The following is an 18,658-nucleotide window of genomic DNA, read 5'->3' as shown; positions in this document are numbered from 1 at the left end:
GAGAGGGTGACCGCCGAGACACCTGGTGTCATAAACAAGATTTCATCTCCATTTTGCTTTGTTGCACACATTCTGTTTTTGTGCTCATTTTCTATGTGTTAGACAATGGTTTCTATAAATATAGACCTGAGGATGCAATTATAAGTAATGAGATATCATGGCTTTGAGTTTTATGTGCTGTGGTAAGGGTAGGTGGGATCTTGGTGGAAGTGTGTAATTCCCCTGCCCTTTTGCTCGGTATTGATTGGTTGGCCGGCCATTTCAATAAGGCTTATATTCTAGAGAGAGAAGTTTACAAATCATTGCTGTGAAAGCTTTATCTTCTGAAGATTTCTCAAGTTGCCTGAAGACAACAAGGGTTGGGGGATTTTCAAGACAGCGTGAAGGTAAACATTTCTTTCCATCTTCTGTAATAGATATGAGTGGAGGAAGGGGACTGTATTTCATCACAGACAAGAGTTCTGTCTCAGAAAGAAAGCAGTCACAACAGCACACTTTTCCCTGAATTTTTGGTTCTGCCTCAGGCTAGTGGGGTGTGTGTGTGTGTGTGTGTGTGTGTGTGTGAAGAACCCTGTGAAAAATAGTGACAAATCTTACATTACGAGAGCTCAAGGCAAGTGTGCTAGGCCATTTCCAGAGAGTCACTATTTTGTGGGTAGGATTTAATTGCACACTGACAACTTTAGTTTGGGCAATTAAAGTGGATTTGGTGCTCTTGCAGAACAAACCCACTCCCCTTCAAAAAAAGATAACAATGGGCCTTTTGTGATGAAGGAAGTGGTGAGGGGAAGCACTGGGGAAAAGTAGGATAATAATTGTGTGAAGTAGGTCCTATAGCCTCCTCAGAAACAAATCAGAGTGAATGTTCAAAAAGTAGGGGGTTTTCATTACCACCGCCCTGCAAACTTTGTGGAAGTTGATTAGGACAAATGCTCGCTAAACATAGATCCTCCAAGTGTCCCTATTTTTGAGGGACAGTCCCAGATTTACAAAAGCCCTCCTGGTTTCTGATTTGATCCTGGAATGTCATTAGGATGTCCCTATTTTCATCAGAGAAGGGTTGGGGGGCATGGAGTTATGTGACTCCCAAGCCAAGCAGATACCATAAGTAACTATACAATCTTTAGAAGCCATCTGAAGGCAGCCCAGTATAGGGAAGTTTTTTTAAAAAAATGTTTAATGTTTTGTTATGTTTTTATATATGTTGGAAGCCACCTAGAGTGGCTGGGGCAACCCAGTCAGATGGGCGGGGGGGGGGATAATAAAATTGTTGTTGTTCTTGAATAGGATGTCCCTATTTTTATCAGATAAATGTTGAAGGCTACGTAAACAGTCTTCAGGAAACAACCTTAGTCTTTAAGGTGCCAAATAAGTTACTTTGGTTTTGATTTTTGCTGTAATGGGTTGTCATAACTTCTTCCCTAAAATTTATCGTCAAGAAACCCTTTCATCTTCTCTCAGCTACCACGAGGCAGAATGTAATGGCTGCCACAGGCAGCTGATTTGGGGTTTGTTGTTGCTGTATTTTTATTCCCAGGGAGAGGCACTTTTCTACCTCAGGTGCTAAAGTAACTTGACTGGCCGTGTGTACAAAATACATTTTGTGGTGTGTGTGTGTGTGTGTGTGTTTGTTGACTGGGAAGGGCACATAACATTTGCTGCTTTGCTTCAGGCAGCAAAATATATTGGGCCACCCCCAACTCCCCAAGCAAGAATTTCCACATTTGTCTTCCGTTCCTCTATAAGTGAATTACAGGACAAGTGTATTTAATCTAGAAGCCCTGCCACTTGTGGAATATGGCCCCGCTGTGCTGGAGAGCTTGCTTGGGATCAATTCATTAGCATTGCTTTTTATATCTCTGTGCACTCTCAGCCTAAAATTACTTTTTGCAGTGTTAGACTATAAACATGTGACAGAAGCTATTCTTTAGGGAAGAAAAATGTTTGGCACAGGGTGTATATTATGTAGGCCTGATTGTGATTGTTATGAAAACTCTCATTATCTTGTAGACTAAAGTTTCAGACAGTTTCAGCATTATTCTTATTGGAGATTAGCCTATGCTCAAAACATGAAGCAGCAGAGCCACCAGGAACCAGAGAAGGGTTTATTCATGAGGCTCTCAACTGGCCCAAACCAGTACAATGGTACCTCTACTTGCGTTCACCTCCAGTTATGTATCCTTCAGGATACATACATGGCAAACCTGGAAGTATTTTTCTGGGTTTCGCCCCGCACGCATGCGCAGAAGCGCTCTGTGCCACGTGCATGTGCAGAAGCGACACCTCCGGTTGCAGAAATCTCAGGATCTGACCGGAGCTCCGGAATGGATCCCGTCCGCAACTGGAGGTATTTGCAAAGTCCATTTTTAAAAGGAACAAGTTTAGTTCAAGTTCCTCTTACGTGTTGAGTGCCACTATGCCACCCACCAAAAAAGTCACACTTCACACATCAATTTTTGTTTAAGGTTTTTGGCATAATTTTGGCCACAACATTATTCAAAATACAAAAAATGTGAGTGGTTGCTTAGGCATTGGTTATGACTATCTGTCCTTGCCCTCAGGGACAGAGCTGGCCTTCCGGACACCAACGGAAGCCAGCGTGGGAAACAAGTATTGGGTGAGAAAATGAAGCTGGGCATCAGTCCCCCACTTCTCACCCTCATGTTCCTGTGGGGCTTGGACAGCCCAAGTCCGATGCCAGGGACAAGGACGAAAAGAATGGCAAGCCCCTGGATTCCTTTAACGGAATTTCCTTTCCGCACCATTTGGAGGGGTAGGCACTTACCCCTCCAAGAACCAATTTAACCAATGCCTAACCGCCAACCTTACAAGTTGTGACAATTTGCTACGCAGTAGGCAAAAACCAAATGGCACCAGCCAATCAGCCAGATGGCAAAATTCCTACCAGGCCCCCGCTCCAAGGCGGACAACCCCATGACAGGCATAGCAAGGTCAAGCAATCAAGAAACCCCCCCTATTAAAGGGAGGGAGGGCGGGTGATCTGATGCAAAATGGCCAAGAGGACGCCCAACGTTGGGCGTCCTGTATTTAAAGACTCTGACCCCTCCTCCAAATTGGCAACAATCAAAACTCCCCAGCAACCCAATTAACCACTTAAAGGCTTGGGTTCCTGCCAAAATCTGCCCAGTAACAGGCAGGGTGGCTTGTTCCCCCAACCGCAACACGCGCTCTCTGTTTTGGAGAACACGCTTTATCCAAAAATGAACTTGTCTGAGTTCAAGTCTGCACTTTTACTCCCAGTTCATCCAAGCTTTTCAGTTCATAAAAACTTTATCCTCACCTGCTTCTATGCTGAAGTGTAGGGTCTGAAATCAAATCAGTAAATGGCACACAAGTAATAAGCTCTCTTACAGCCAGAATATTAACAGGTAATGATTCCCCCATAGCTGCAATACAGTACCAGAAAAGGCTTCCCTGCTACACAACTGGCACAAGGCATTATTCATTTAGTTCCTGTACCTCTCCTTTTCTCCATAAGCTACTCCTGTTGGAAGAGCAGGACTCCGTTCAACAGGGAAGATTCAAAAATGCCTCGCATTCCTCCTTCTGATTGCTTGGCAACAGTGTTAAGGGACCAAGCATCCTTAAACATGCAGAGCATCATGGGAAGGGCTCCCTCTACCATTAGGTTGAGTGTGATGTCATGATTTGGGGTATAGTGAAAAAGCAGCAATTAAATCCATTTAATTAGTGATTAAAATAAATTATTTGATTTATTAGCATTGTATTAACATTGTATTGTAATGTTGCATAATAATTGTTTTCCCCCACTCCTCCTAGGGATGTTGAGAAATGGTTGTGGATTTTTTGTTTCAGCTGATAAAAGAACTTCACCAGCCTTGGGTATTAAGCACCTCAAGCTTGGAAGGCAAACCACATTTGTCAAAGGGGTCTTTGCACTAACTATGCCACTATTTCACTGTTTACTATATTTCATTTCCAGGACCTCATCATCCTCTGAAATTCTTCCCAGGTCCTTTTTTTACTCAAGACATAACATCAGAGATATGAAAAAATGGATCCTTATCTCAGTCCTGTTAGGAATCAGCTCTGCAATGCCGGTAACTAATACAATTTTACCTCAAACTGTTGTCCATCAAATTAAGGAGAACCTGTTTCATGTTTTGTTTTGTTACTAGTAGCATAGATTGTTATTTTGGAGACTTGACATGCACAGTGCTTTCCAGAGTAGATGATCCTCTGGTTTTTTTTTCTCATGTTGGAGGGAAATATAACATCATAAATATCAAGATGGCTTCCAAGGCATTTTACAAATGGTTTGAATTTTATATGGCAAAGGCCCAGTGTTGCTACAACCCTGCTGAGACTGGGAGCAGATTATGGGCTTGGTGGCTTGCTCCTCACACAACCTCTTTCCCTATCCAGAGAAATCCCCCCCCTTCCTTTCTTCTCCCAACATTAACTTTAATTTTGCTTCAGATGAGCAGCAGCAGAAGCCATGGGCAATGCAAACCAGGGCTGAAAACTATTGTTTGCAAGTCTTACAACATTAAACAGACATGGCTTCCTCCAAAAACTCACGAGAAATGTAGTTTAAGGGTGCTAAGAGTTCTTCGGAGACCCCTATTCCCCTCACAGAGCTACAATTTCCATAGTTCTCTGGGGAAATGGGTTGACTGTTAAACCACTCTGGGAACTGTAAGTTCATATGGGAAATAGGTATCTCCTAAAAACTCTCAGCATCTTTAACAAGCTACAATTTGCAGAATTCTTTGAGGGGGAGCCATTATTGTTTAAAGTGGTATGATGATGCTTTAAATGTGCAGTGCAGGTGCAGCCTAGGTGATGAGGAGTCCCATTACTTTAATCAGGACTGCGTCATGCCTAACCCAGCTTGGATCGGGTCCATTCAGTTTTGTGTCAACAATGCGTGGTTGCACAAAGGTGAATCTGTGGCCATTTTTAGACACCTAAGCCTCAGTACAATATAAATTCCATGCAAAAGAGCAAGTCAGCAATGGCAAACTTGCTTCTTCCCTTTCTGAATACAGGTGATTAGCACCTTCTCAAATGTAAGTGTTGCAAAAGGGTGGGGGGAGAGATTCAAGAGATATTTTGTTTGTCTGCAGGTGCTTCTTCAACATGCCGGGATACCTGGAAGGGGTGGTATAAGCCTTGAGGTATATTGTACCCCCACCTGCACTTGCAAGTACAGTGGTACCTCGTGTTACATACGCTTCAGGTTACATATGCTTCAGGTTGCAGACACCGCTAACCCAGAAATATTACCTCGGGTTAAGAACTTTGCTTCAGGATGAGAACAAAAATCACACAGCGGTGGCAACACAGCAGCGGGAGGCTCCATTAGCTAAAGTGGTGCTTCAGGTTAAGAACAGTTTCAGGTTAAGAACGGACCTCCAGAACAAATTAAGTATGTAACCAGAGGTACCACTGTATCTCTAAAATATCTGGAAGTCATTATGATAACCTTCAAGGAGAGCTGGTCCAATTAGCATCTTAAAATAAGCTTTTCTGAATGATGGTGTTTGCTGTTTTAAATCATTAATGCAGTAATGAATAATTAGCCAGGGCTGCAGTGCTACAGCTGGTGAAAGGCTAGCTGAATTGTCTTAGGAAACTGTAAATGCCATCCTCCAGCAGAGAGGGAGTTCTACAGACAGGCCTTGGCACAGAGAGCCCTGCAAGTGCAGATGTTCCACTAGCAGTGGGGGTGGGCAAATCAAGGCATTCAGGGGGCATGTCAGGGTAGCCATGGATCATGGGGCCAACACTCCCTCATGCCCCTGGCACACCCACAGGTTGACCCAGAACCAAAGGCAGCTTTTGCGTAGCACGACCAGAGGTGCCACCATTGTTTTGGCTCTCTCCAGTATATTTTCTGTGATGCTTAAAGGTAAAGGTACCCCTGACCATTAGGTCCAGTCGTGACCGACTCTGGGGTTGCGGCGCTCATCTCGCTTTATTGGCCGAGGGAGCCGGTGTACAGCTTCCAGGTCATGTGGCCCGCATGGTTAAGCCGCTTCTGGCGAACCAGAGCAGTGCACGGAAACGCCGTTTACCTTCCCGCCAGAGTGGTACCTATTTATCTACTTGCACTTCGATGTGCTTTTGAACTGCTAGGTTGGCAGGAGCAGGGACCGAGCAACGGGAGCTCACCCCATGGCAGGGATTCGAACCGCCGACCTTCTGATCAGCAAGTCTTCGGCTCTGTGGTTTAACCCACATGAACAAATAAATTCTGTTGCATATGGGCTTTTATAACTAATTCACCACCCAGGACTGTACCTGCCATTATTTACTCTGCCTATCACCTGCAACAAACGATGGTTACAAGAGTTAATCTCAACATCACCTAAGAACTGTCATGCAGCACACACCTGCTGGGCTGCTGATATGCACTATCTGCTAGTGGAGGTTGTTTCACTAGGGCTAATGTGGCAGTGCCCCCAACAACCTTGGTCTGCCCTCTGCCAGCCCCTGCTTGCCTGCCTTCTTACAGACATCCAGTCCAGGGGGTGGCACTGTCTGTCAGCTTCTCTCTCCCCCTCCTCCACCATCTCAGCATTGTCTTTGCAGATGTCAGCAGGGAAAAGGATGGGGACCAAAGTAGAATTAGTTATCTCTGCCTGTCATATATTCTCTGGACCATTTGATAGATGAGAAGGATGAATTTTATGTATACAGTGGTGCCTCGGAAGTCGAACAGAATCTGCTCCGTAAGTCCGTTCGACTTCCAAAATGTTCAGAAACCAAGGTGTGGCTTCCAGTTGGCTGCAGGGAGCCCTGCAAGTCATGTCAGACGTTTGGGTTCCAAAGAACGTTTGGAAACTGGAGCGCTCTCTTCCGGGTTTGCGGCATTCGGGAGCCAAAATGTTTGACTCACAAGGCGTTCAGGATCCAAGGTATGAATGTACTCTGTGTTAAGAGCTAAATATGAAAATTACCTTTAAATTCTCAATGGCAATATCTTCAGAAAAAGCATTTGTTAACTACCATTTATGGACCAAGAGCTTTTACAACCTCAGAGACCCCAGAGATATTAAAACAGCTGATTAATTATTATGTAACAAGGGGGAAAAAACCTATTACCTTATAGAAATGTTTATTAGCAGCAAACCAGTTCAATGCACATATATTAAGGGAGGAGCGGAATAAAGAATCTGAAATATCGATCTCTGCCAAGCAGTGAGAAACTGTGTTCAGCTCTGTAACAGGGTTTCCCAAACTCCAGCTGTTTTTGGACAACTCCCATCATCCCTAGCTTGCAGGAGCAGAGGTCAGGAATGATGGGAATTGTAGTCCAAAAACAGCTGGAGACCCAAGTTTGGGAAACCCTGTTCTATAACAAGGGTGTCTCTGAGCCTTAAACAAAGACTCATACAACCTGCAAAGAAGAAAATTTGACAGATTTTCACTACCTCTTTCCTCTCCTGGATGCTAATGCTTCGGGCCATCCCATGAAACTGTCCAGTAGGAGATTCTGAACAGATAAAAGAAAAATGTGTCTGTGCACAATGCATAAGCAGCATGTGGGAATCGCTGCCACAATGCCCATTAGCTTGGATGACTTTCAAAGAGGAACAGACCATTTTAATACAGGATTGGTCTGCCAAAGGTTACTAGCTGTGATAGCAACCTCCACTTTTAGAGGCAATGTATTTCTGAATACCATTTGCTGGGCACAAAAAGTTGAGAAGGGCTATGGTTTCATGCTGTGTTTGAGGGCTTCACAAAAGAATCTGGCTAGCTGCATTTGGATACAGGATATTGGCCTAGACTGGATGTGTGTGATCTGGGTGTGATCCTGCAAGGTTCTTTTATGTTGATCTGACACAGGCATTCTACAATATCAGGGAGTTCTTCCATAATAAGTAGGCTCTCTGCATGTGCTTGGAAGTGTTATTACTTATGTTCCAGGCACTATCTCTGGCATCAAAAGATAAGGACCTTGAGTTAAATACCAATTCTGAGCATCAGAAATGGGTGGGGGGGGGCGCAATAAGAAGGAGAAGAATATTGCGAAGATAAAATGGTTGGTATTAATGTTGTGGGTTTTTCATTTCTTTTCAGCTGATGAGACAATTGGCGGGACCAAACGTGGCAGGTGTACTCCCGCAGGTAACTGCAGCTAACTACAGATACCCTCTTTGAAAAATTCTCTTTCTAAGTGAATGTAACTGCAATAGAAAATACATGATGCAATTCTAGAATATTTTCCTATATGACAAACTACCCAAAAAACCTATTGTTCCTTTGGCAATAGAAATCCAATTGTAATATCCTGCTTGCTCAGCAGATGTCTGCTTGCATCTCCAAAAAGTTATCCGGAGGGTTGGGGAATGCCTCTAGAGTAGATTTGCGGAGGCCCAAATCTTCATGGGGGAAGGAGATGAAGGAGAATTCCCATCCTATCTGCTGGCATGATGTTGGATCTTGTCTTAATATTCAACAACTGATTATTTCCTTCTATCGGTCCACGATAGAAAGTGTTCTCTCATACCGTATTACGGTGTGGTACGCTGGTTTGACAGCCATGGACAGAAAGTCCCTACAGAGGGTGGTGAAGACAGCACACAATATCATGGGCTGTTCCCTGAGTCCATTAGATGTCATCGTAGGAGACCATTGCCTCAGAAGAGCAAGGAACATTCTCAGGGATGACTCACACCCTGGCCAGCACTTTTTAAATCTCCTGCCCTCAGGCAGGAGATATAGAAGCATGATAAGCCGCAGCAACAGGTTAAAGAACAGTTTCTACCCGTGGGTCATGAGGCTGCTGAATGGAAGACAGCAACATTGCAGCTTATGTTCGGGGTTGGTGGTCGTACAACAGCACACAGAGTATAATAAGGACTGAGAGATTGTGGGAGGGAGGGGAGGCTCATTTAATCTCACTGTAAACAAGTGGTACAATGACAATAAAGTATTTCTATATTTCTATACCAATCACATTGTGTTCAACATGCGCACAGCCTGTGTACCCAGATAGTTGCGCTGTACACTTTGTTCAACAAGTGTACAGTCTATGTATCTCTGTACACAATAGCTGAGCTGTACAGATGAATGAATTGCACTGCTTCACACAAACACTTGTGCATATGTAGAGACAACTTGGGCCTGTAGGCTGTGCAATGTGTGATCAATCCTCAAGCAGTTTAAAAGTCAATTAAAAGAGACAAAGGAAAGGTACATTCTGGCTCAAGTTGGCCATGACAAAGGCTGCAATCCAATCTACAATGATTTTATGTTCAGTGTGACATATAGCTTAGTAAACGTAGAAAGGATTTGTCTGTTCCACATTGAGAGGAATGGAATCTACTGTGTTTTCCTTTACATGTCTTCTCAGAAGTGAATCCCGCTGAATTCATATAGGACTGCAGTCTTAGCCTGGGCTATCTTTGTTCCATTGGTACCTTGGATATGCAGCCTATTTTAATGCATGTTTACTCAAGACTAAATATGCTTACTAGAGAATAACTACTTACTTCCAAGCAAACTTGCCTAGGATTGCAGCTACGTATGGTCACAAACTAACTTTATCTAGAGGACTATGGATAAAAAGTGCAGAGCTTTTTATTTCAGAAGGCATTTGGAGGTCTTAGAGTTTAATGCTCCTGTTGTGCTCTTGTAAGAAAGGCTTTATGTTTTATTCATTGATATGGGTTTATGTTGTCTGTATTTCTTTACTAATTTGTAAACTAACTTGAGGGTTCCTTGGGTACCCAAAGGCGGAATAATTGTAAATACTTCTTTGTTCCACCTTCCTCTTCTGCCTCTATCTCTCTGTAACGAAATATATGGCTGTATTATCGAGCAGAAAAGAACTGGGCATGTCAACATAACAGAAATCAATAAGAAAACCCATTTCCAACTATTTATGATGCCACATTCTAATGCGAGTTTTTAAGAATGCTAAAATGTGAATTGCAGCTGCAGAATATCTGCATTGATTTGTGCCATTTCTTTAGTATGCTCAGCCTTATAGCTATGCAGATCCGTTTAATACAATGTGGATACACAACTTTCTTCCGCCACATTCATCTTACTATTGGTTAAGGGGAAGACCTCAGCAACATGAAACTCAACAGGTAAGCTGCTTGTGCTACAATAATTTTGGGAACTGTACTCAGTGTAATGAGGATTAAAAATAAGGTGCTTCCAGGGCATTAGAATTTTGCGGGAGAGATTCAATCACTTACTGGGACTTTAGGTTTGCCCAATTAAAGTGGACTAAAGCCTGAGTGCAACAAATCCTTAAAAAAAACAAAAGGCCAAAAACCCCTTCAGCTTTTTGTGGTTTGGAAAGCAATGGGGAAATGCATTGAAAAGTGTGGGGAGAATGAAATATTACCAGGAAGATGTGCAAAACAGCCTGCAAGCGAATCAGGATGGATGGAGGATAAATGTTCATTGTCAAAAAACATATCGGAATGAATACTCAAGTCATAGTCTATTTTGGGCAAAAAGATCAGGATGAATGCTGAATAAACAAGGCATCTGGATGTGATGCAATCGCTTTCATGTCTCTTAAATGATGACAGCCAAACTATTCTCCAAGATATTTGCTAGGAAGAATGGCAATTTTCTGTTTGCTGTCAGGGCACAGTTTATAGGGAGAAAGCCCTCTTGGAACACATAGGGAATGATTAAGGCTTGTGCTATATAGGCATTTAAAGAGATCATCTTTATTTCAGTACAACTCAGTCATTAGCATCTTTTGCTAATTATTTGGCATCTTGAATACTAATGAAAGCACGTGAGATTTTGCATTAGATACTTTTTAAAAAGGCATGCACTGCCTTTGGTATCATGGACATAACTTCTTAATGACTGTACCCTTTTCCTTCTGGCTATTTGTCCTCCCACGCTCCTCTCTACAGTATGAAATCAGCATGCCTGTACACCCTCCTCCACTACCATCTCAGCAGACACCCATTCTGCTTCAGCAGCCTGAACTGCAAGAGCAACCTCTCTTCCAGCTCATAAATCTCATTCCTACAAGGCAAGTCCAACTCCAGCAGTACGATATGCAGCCACCATTCCAGCAGAAGCCATTTCTGCTGCCGGAGGGAAACCAGCCAGTTGTCCAACAGCAGCCATCAGAGAGACAACCTCAGCAGGTCAGTTTTATAAACAGGTGACATCTAAGTCCCAAAACCACCAGTACAGGTTTCAGGGACTCCAGTGCTTGAAAACTGAGCTCCACCCACCCCCAGATGATAGGTTCATTTTCCTACCAAAGGCCAGTTTCTGAATTTTTGGAAGATTTTTCTTCCATAGAATTTCAAATTTCCATCCAAGCTTGGTCAGCTGAAACAGTGCTGTAAAAGCATCCAGCCTCAACTGCAAGTTAGGATTAAGGTCTGTCTTTGCTTTTCTTTTTCACTTTGCGTCTCCTAGTCTTATATCTCTAAATGTTTTCTTGATAGATACAGTTACCCGCTGTACAAGAATACTCAGGGACATTAGGTCAGGCAGTCAGTATAGAATTTTATTTCACATCGTCTTGAAAAATTAACATTGAACTCTATGCACAAATAGGCAGCGCCCATAGTTCTTTGATACTTTTCTTGGGTACGTATTATAGTACCTATTCTATATATATATTAGTTTTTGCCTTGCATTGCATTTCACTGGATGTTTCTATGCTCCTTTCTCTTGCAAAGCTCTACCCAGGTTTACTTGGAACCCCACAAGATACAGCCCAACAACCACAGCATAGATCTGTATGTTGATTCTCAAAACAGTCATGCTGCCAGCACACTGATTCCCATAGCTGAACTCTCTTAACATGAAACCACAGTGGTGCACTTAGGTGCTTTCAGGCTCAGAACTTTGTGGTATTACAGTGGTACCTCTGGTTAAGATCTTAATTCATTCTGGAGGTCCGTTCATAACCTGAAACTGTTCTTAGCCTGAAGCACCACTTTAGCTAATGGGGCCTCCCACTGCTGCTGCGCCGCCACTGCATGATTTCTGTTCTCATCCTGAAGCAAAGTTCTTAAGCCGAGGTACTACTTCCGGGTTAGCGGAGTCTGTAACCTGAAGCGTCTGTAACCCGAGGTACCACTGTACAGGGAAGGTGTGAGACAGTAATACATATTACTTTGATCACTCCAAAATGTGGTCAGTCAGTTTTTCTGCTAAGGGTGGAAGAAACTGTCAGTTTCAATTCTCTCAGTTTCTCATTTTTCTTAAATTTAGTTCTTCACATTTCTGCAATTCTTAAAAAAAAAACCCTCAGCATTTTAATTTGAATTTCTCATAATAAACACATTTTTTCATACAATTTTGTCTCAAGTACACATTTTCTTAAAGCAATTACCTATAGTATAAGGCATTTTAATGATATTTTCATTGACATATTAGCTTTTACACACACTGTCCCCTAATATATTAATTTTTGTAAATGTTGGAGCATTGGATAAGAGTCCATTTTGAAATATCCATGTGTTTCAGTTCTTACATTGCGAATTTGATGCAGTCCCCTTTAAACTGAACCACACATCTCACCCATCCATATTTGTGGGTTGGTGGGGGGAAGGGCTCCTGCTCATTCTCATGAGTTTGGCCCTGGACTTATGATGCAAAGTCCTAGCTTGAGTGCATCAAGTAAGTATCTTGCACAGGTTTAAAAATGAGCTTATGTCCAAAGTGACCTTTCTGAGAAGTTAAGCTATGCAAGAACTCTGTTTATATAGGTGCTTTCTGCACCATCCATCATGAAGGAAAGCAGTGCATGGGAACACAGAGATCTAAAGCAAAGGCAGCCATCAAGTGTTTTCCTTTCAGCCTCGCTACCCCACATGCACACCCCACATTGACCTCACAGACAAGTCTGGGCAGGGCAGTAAAGGACTAGGCCAGGCATTCCCAAACTTGGCCCTCCAGATGTTTTGGGACTACAACTCCCATCATACCTAGCTATCAGGACCAGTGTTCAGGGATGATGGGAGTCGTAGTCCCAAAACATCTGGAGGTCCGAGTTTGGGGATGCCTGGACTAGGCAATACAGGGAGGAAATCCCACTTTCTTTATTATTCTTACTAGTAGGATTTATTGACTGATCTGGAGAAAAGCCATCAGTACAGTGAATCACGTAAAATTTTTAACCTTTAAAGCCCTATACGGCCTAGGACCCTCGTACCTACGGGACCGCCTCTCCTGGTATGCCCCACAGAGAAACTTACGGTCTTCAAATAAAAACATCTTGAAGGTCCCAGGCCACAGAGAAGTTAGGCTGGCCTCAACTAGAGCCAGGGCTTTTTCGGCTGTGGCTCCGACCTGGTGGAACACTCTGTCACAAGAGACTAGGGCCCTGCGGGACTTGACATCTTTCCGCACAGCCTGCAAGACAGAGCTGTTCCGCCAGGCCTTTGGCCAGGGCACAGCCTGACTCCCTCCCTCGGCAATCTTCGCGGAGCTCTGGCCCAATGGTGGCCAGTGGCTTGAATTTAATTAATTTTATAATGAATGATTTTAGAGTGTTGTTTGTGTTGTACTTTTGTATTGTTTTATTGTTGTTAGCCGCCCTGAGCCCGGCTTCGGCTGGGGAGGGCGGGATATAAATAAAATTTTTTATTATTATTATTATTATTATTATTATTATTATTATTATTATTATTATTATTATTGCAGTACCTTAATTCACCCAGAAGAGGTGTTGGACTCTTCTTCCTTGGAGGTTTTAAAGCAGAGGTTGGGTGGCCATCTTTAATGTATGATCTAGTTAAGATTCCTTTATTGCAGAGCTTTGGGCTAAATGACCCTCGGGATCCTTTCCAACCCTACATTTATATGATTCTATAGAAGAGGTGATGACTTAAGTCGACAGTGTAGGTGCTAACTATAGGAGCCAGAATTGGGAACCTGTGGCTCTTCAGATGTAGTTGGTTTACAACTCCCATCATCCCTGACTATTGGCCATGTTGGCTAGACTGATGGGATCTGGAGTCCAGCAGCACCTGGAAACTCAAAGGTTCTCCATCCATGTCTTAGGGCATTTTGGTTAGTCTACCATTGAGAATATGGGATGCGGGTGGCGCTGTGGGTTAAACCACAGAGCCTAGGACTTGCCGATCAGAAGGTCGGTGGTTCAAATCCCCGGGATGGGGTGAGCTCCCGTTGCTTGGTCCCAGCTCCTGCCCACCTAGCAGTTTGAAAACACATCAAAGTGCAAGTAGATAAATAGGTACCGCTCCAGCGGGAAGGTAAACGGCATTTCCGTTCGCTGCTCTGGTTAGCCAGAAGCGGCTTAGTCATGCTGGCCACATGACCCGGAAGCTGTATGCTGGCTCCCTCGGCCAATAAAGCGAGATGAGCGCCGCAACCCCAGAGTCGGTCATGACTGGACCTAATGGTCAGGGATCCCTTTACCTTTACCTTTACCATGGAGAACAAGATGCTGACGGGCCTATGGTCTGATTCTAAGCTCTTCACTGTTTTTCATGAAACAACAAAGAGTACTGTTCCTGAAAGCAAAACTACTGCTAATTGGTTTTCTCCTTTGTCTAGATGCCACCCAGTCTGCATTACATGTCCTACATAGGCAACCAAGGAGTAAGTATGTTGCATTCATTTACAAGCAATGAAATCCTTATCATTATCATGTCAGGGAGACAACCAAAACATTAAAGGAATATCTGGGGTGCAGTACATCTCTGTGTGCTCTGCACACAGTATGAGAATGCTGGCAACACCAATATGGTTGTCACCCCACTAGAAGCTGTGGCCAGCTACCACCAGAACCAAAGGGCAAAGTGTATCTAAGTGCAGCACTTTTCCCTCATAGGAATGAATGGAGAAGGAACTCAGAAATGCCACCTGAATGGGGGCAGAGCTTGCCCTTCCACTACGGCCAATTCCAGCGCTCCCTTTCCTCCCCACCCAATGTTTTCCTTATCACAGCTTGATTACTTTGTCTCAGAAAGCTCAACAAGAGTATCTGAGAACTAACTTGCCACCCATCTACACATCTCAACCAATTCATCATCATAGTCTCATCCTTTTTGTTAGTCACACTAAAATATGACAAACGGATAGAATCAAGGAAATGATTTTTCCGTATGCTGCTTGCAAAAGAATAATTGCATTCTAATTTAGCTATTCAAATGTGTGTGAGAGAGAGGGGGGGGAAGGAGGGAGGGAGCACGCTTATGGGAATGATCATAAACCTACCCCTGGAAGCTACACATTGCAATTTTTTTAATTTCAAAAGACAGGAAGAATTTTCAGTGAAGGAAAGCAAAACACTCCAGAGCTCATTAACTTGTTTATGATACACTAATGTTTCAAAGGGAAGGAAATAATATAAGCAGCAATGTGGATTTTTAAACCATGTAGACAGAAATGTTTTATGAAGTACAATCAAATGGGTATAATATGCTTTAAAATGAAGGGTGTTTTCCCACCACTGTACATGTATTGGCCTGGGATGATTTGGTCCTCATATGCTGTTTACTTATATGTTCCTTAGGCGGCTCCTGCAAGACTAGGAATAGTAAGCTCAGAAGAAATGCCGGTGAGTCATGATAAGTTGAAATATGCCTCCTTAATTACTACATTAATTTACACTGTGAATGAATGAAAAAGCAAATTCTGTCTACAAAGATACCTTTTGCCAGTTTTCCCTTACCTGGTGCCACCCAGATGTTGATGGGCTCCAGCTCCCATCAGATCTTGTCTACATGGCCAGCGGTCAGTGACGTTGGGAGGTTTTTACCCTAAAACATCTGGGGGACAGCTGGTTGGGGGATGGCTGTCTTATGCTATAAACATTAAAAGTGAAGTATTATAATAGCTACCATTCAAGGGACTCTATGAATTGTAGTGATGGCATTCAGAGTTGCAAAGGAACATTTCTCAGTTACCTCACAAAAAAATTGACAGTACTTAGAGAGGTCATTACCCTCAAACTGATATAATGCTGATTACAGGATTGTAATGTCAGCAGATCTCCGTAATTCTCCTACATGGCTAGATAAGTATCACAGTACAGGTTCACCAATATTGAGTGGTGTATACAGTTTACCACTGATGCTGGAAGAGAAATATTTGGGAGAAACAAATATATAACAGGGTTTCTTTTTCTTTTTTCTTTCTTTAAGCCTGTCAGTGCCAAGGAGGGTTAAAAAAAAAAAAGCTTGGCCTTTGAATAAGCAGCCACACCCTTTTTGACACAAAACATTTCCCCTCAATTAAAAGAAACTACTCCAATCTGAAGGGACGTGGGTGGCGCTGTGGGTTAAACCACAGAGCCTAGGACTTGCCAATCAGAAGGTCGGTGTTTTGAATTCCCGTGACGGGGTGAGCTCCCGTTGCTCGGTCCCTGCTCCTGCCAACCTAGCAGTTCAAAAGCACGTCAAAGTGCAAGTAGATAAATAGGTACCACTCTGGCGGGAAGGTAAACAGCATTTCCGTGCGCTGTTCTGGTTTGCCAGAAGCGGCTTAGTCATGCTGGCCACATGACCCGGAAGCTGTCTGTGGACAAACGCCAGCTCCTTCAGCCTATAGAGCGAGATGAGCGCCACAACCCCAGAGTCGGCCACGACTGGACCTAATGGTCAGGGGTCCCTTTACCTTTTACTCCAATCTGAATCAGTAAGTGATCCCTAACACTAAAATCCTACATTAGACTCTAATTCACCAGGAGGTGAATGAGAATCAAGCCCAGAATATTCCATTAAACACATACCTGGCATCAGAAATGCCAGCCCTATTTTTTAATACTCCCTTCTCATCCCAAAACATCTAGAGCAAATGTTTCAGCACTGAAGTCACAGCCCCCACTAGTAACAGACCATGATGTGGAGCAGGAAAACATGCATTGGTTCAGTTTGCTCGACGCCTCTCTCCTCCCCTGGCACAAGCAGCAGCAACAAACCATGCTCCCTAGTTTAGCCTTTCATCTGAACCAGGGACTGTTCTCTTGTTTCACTCAGGCCACAGTTGGTAAGCCCAAGAACAAACGAAAGGGAGCAAAGGAAGGGAGTGAAAACCACAGTCTCCAGTTTGGGTATAACACTAAGCCAGGGGTTGTGCAAAGCAAGGAGTGAAGTGAGAGTCCCCTGCACATTCACAGCTATATTAACTATAGCTTACCGTAATGTGAAAATACTGCTGCCAGTGTGGGTATTGGAAGAGCTCTGCTAAATGCTACTGGGGTGGGCAAGGGCAGAGATTTAAGACATGGTTTTCATTTCATGGACATGTAGCACTGCTCCCTGGAGACCACCTTTCCTCCTAATATTACTGGGAGGTTGACACCAGTGGTACAAATGGAAATACCAGTGCAAATGGTTAGAGCATGCTGCTGATAATGCCAAGGCTGCAAGTTTGATCCCCTTATGGGAAAGCTACACATTACTGCATTACAGGGCAGATGATCCTCAGGGTCCCTTCAAACTCTACAATTCTATGAAATATCTCAGTTGAGATTCTAACTTTGGCAAAATCCACATTTGTTCTTCATAGCAGGGTAAAACTTAGCAATGGGAATTTATGGCAGTCGTGGTAATGGGACACTCTGAAATTTTTTCTCTCCCAGGGTGGTGGATTTGGCGCACCAGCCTATCACGCACCGGGCCCAAACCTGTTTGCCATGGATGCTAGATATGGAAACATGCAACCAAACCTCGGTGGGCCAGGTGATTACACTGTGGAAGACGACCAGCTTGGAATAACAGAGCAGCCTGAAGTTCAAGGAGGAGCCAACGCAGGAGCTAACCCTTCAGGCAAGGGGAGCAACATCATCTCCCTAGATGGCAGCCAGGGTGGTGCCTTGCCCAATGCCAACAGCAACCTGCTAAACCCCGCGGCCCAGAGCAAAGGACCAGCAGGTGGACCCCAGGCCACAGCAGCCCCTCCGGCAGCTGAAGGGCTCCCTGACAGCTTCATGCCTTTTAACGCTGACGCTGCCATGCCTTTGGATCCCACCATGTTCCCCGTATCCACAGCCAATGCAGGAAATGAAGCTGGCTACCCACAAGTAGGTCAAGATATGTGGCATTTCCAAGAGCCTTGAGTGCCCTTAAGGAACGCATGCCCACTCCTGCTCTCCAGGTATTTCCTGTGCTTGATGCATTGGCTTAGGAGGACTATTAATCTTCTACAGAACGAGCACCAAAGCATTAAATGTGCTAATCAATGTATGCAGCTTGTGGCAGTGATGGCGTAATTTCCCACCTCCCTGCCCCCCCATGTCTTACATTTCACATCTGGAAAAGCAACGGAGGTGCCAGATGATTAATGGCTAAAAAATGAATTCTGTTTCTGCTGGCAATCGCGGAGGTTCCCTTCCCTTTTGTTTATGCCACTTTAGCTTTCATATGCTTTAAGCCCTCACCTGATTGATATTTTAAAGAATGATTATTATTTATGAAACCTTTGGCATTAGAAACCAGAAATGCACTCAAGATTTATAAGCTTACGGTTGGTGTGTGTCTCTGATTCTGATTAGAAAGCTCACTGTGTTGCATTGATTTATGTAGGCAGCATGTAATAAACTTTTATTTAGCCATATTAATGCTTCTTGCGGCTTGCTTTTCTTAAAATGTCGAGTAAATGACAGCGCAGTTATGCAAAAGCTGTTCGCAAACATAAGCAATTCTTAACCCTCAGTTGGGTCGCCTTTTCCTTCCCAGATACTTTGCCTACT

General features: G+C 43.6%; 1 protein-coding gene across 1 annotated transcript; it reads left to right on the top strand.

Annotated features, from left to right (window-relative positions):
- Positions 1-257: 257 nt before the first annotated feature.
- On the top strand, positions 258-18,421 carry AMBN (ameloblastin). The gene is made up of 9 exons (XM_053371662.1): positions 258-386; positions 3,965-4,082; positions 8,074-8,121; positions 9,972-10,091; positions 10,884-11,123; positions 11,433-11,480; positions 14,518-14,562; positions 15,479-15,523; positions 17,549-18,421. Exons 2-9 carry the CDS (start codon positions 4,029-4,031, stop codon positions 18,023-18,025), a joined length of 1,077 nt encoding a protein of 358 aa, XP_053227637.1. The 5' UTR covers positions 258-386; positions 3,965-4,028; the 3' UTR covers positions 18,026-18,421.
- The last annotated feature ends 237 nt before the right edge of the window (positions 18,422-18,658 follow it).

Source organism: Podarcis raffonei, chromosome 17, assembly GCF_027172205.1.
Source record: "Podarcis raffonei isolate rPodRaf1 chromosome 17, rPodRaf1.pri, whole genome shotgun sequence".
Classification (NCBI taxonomy): Eukaryota; Metazoa; Chordata; class Lepidosauria; order Squamata; family Lacertidae; genus Podarcis; species Podarcis raffonei.
Note: the sequence above shows the minus strand (reverse complement) of the source record. Positions and strands in the feature narration are given on the sequence as shown.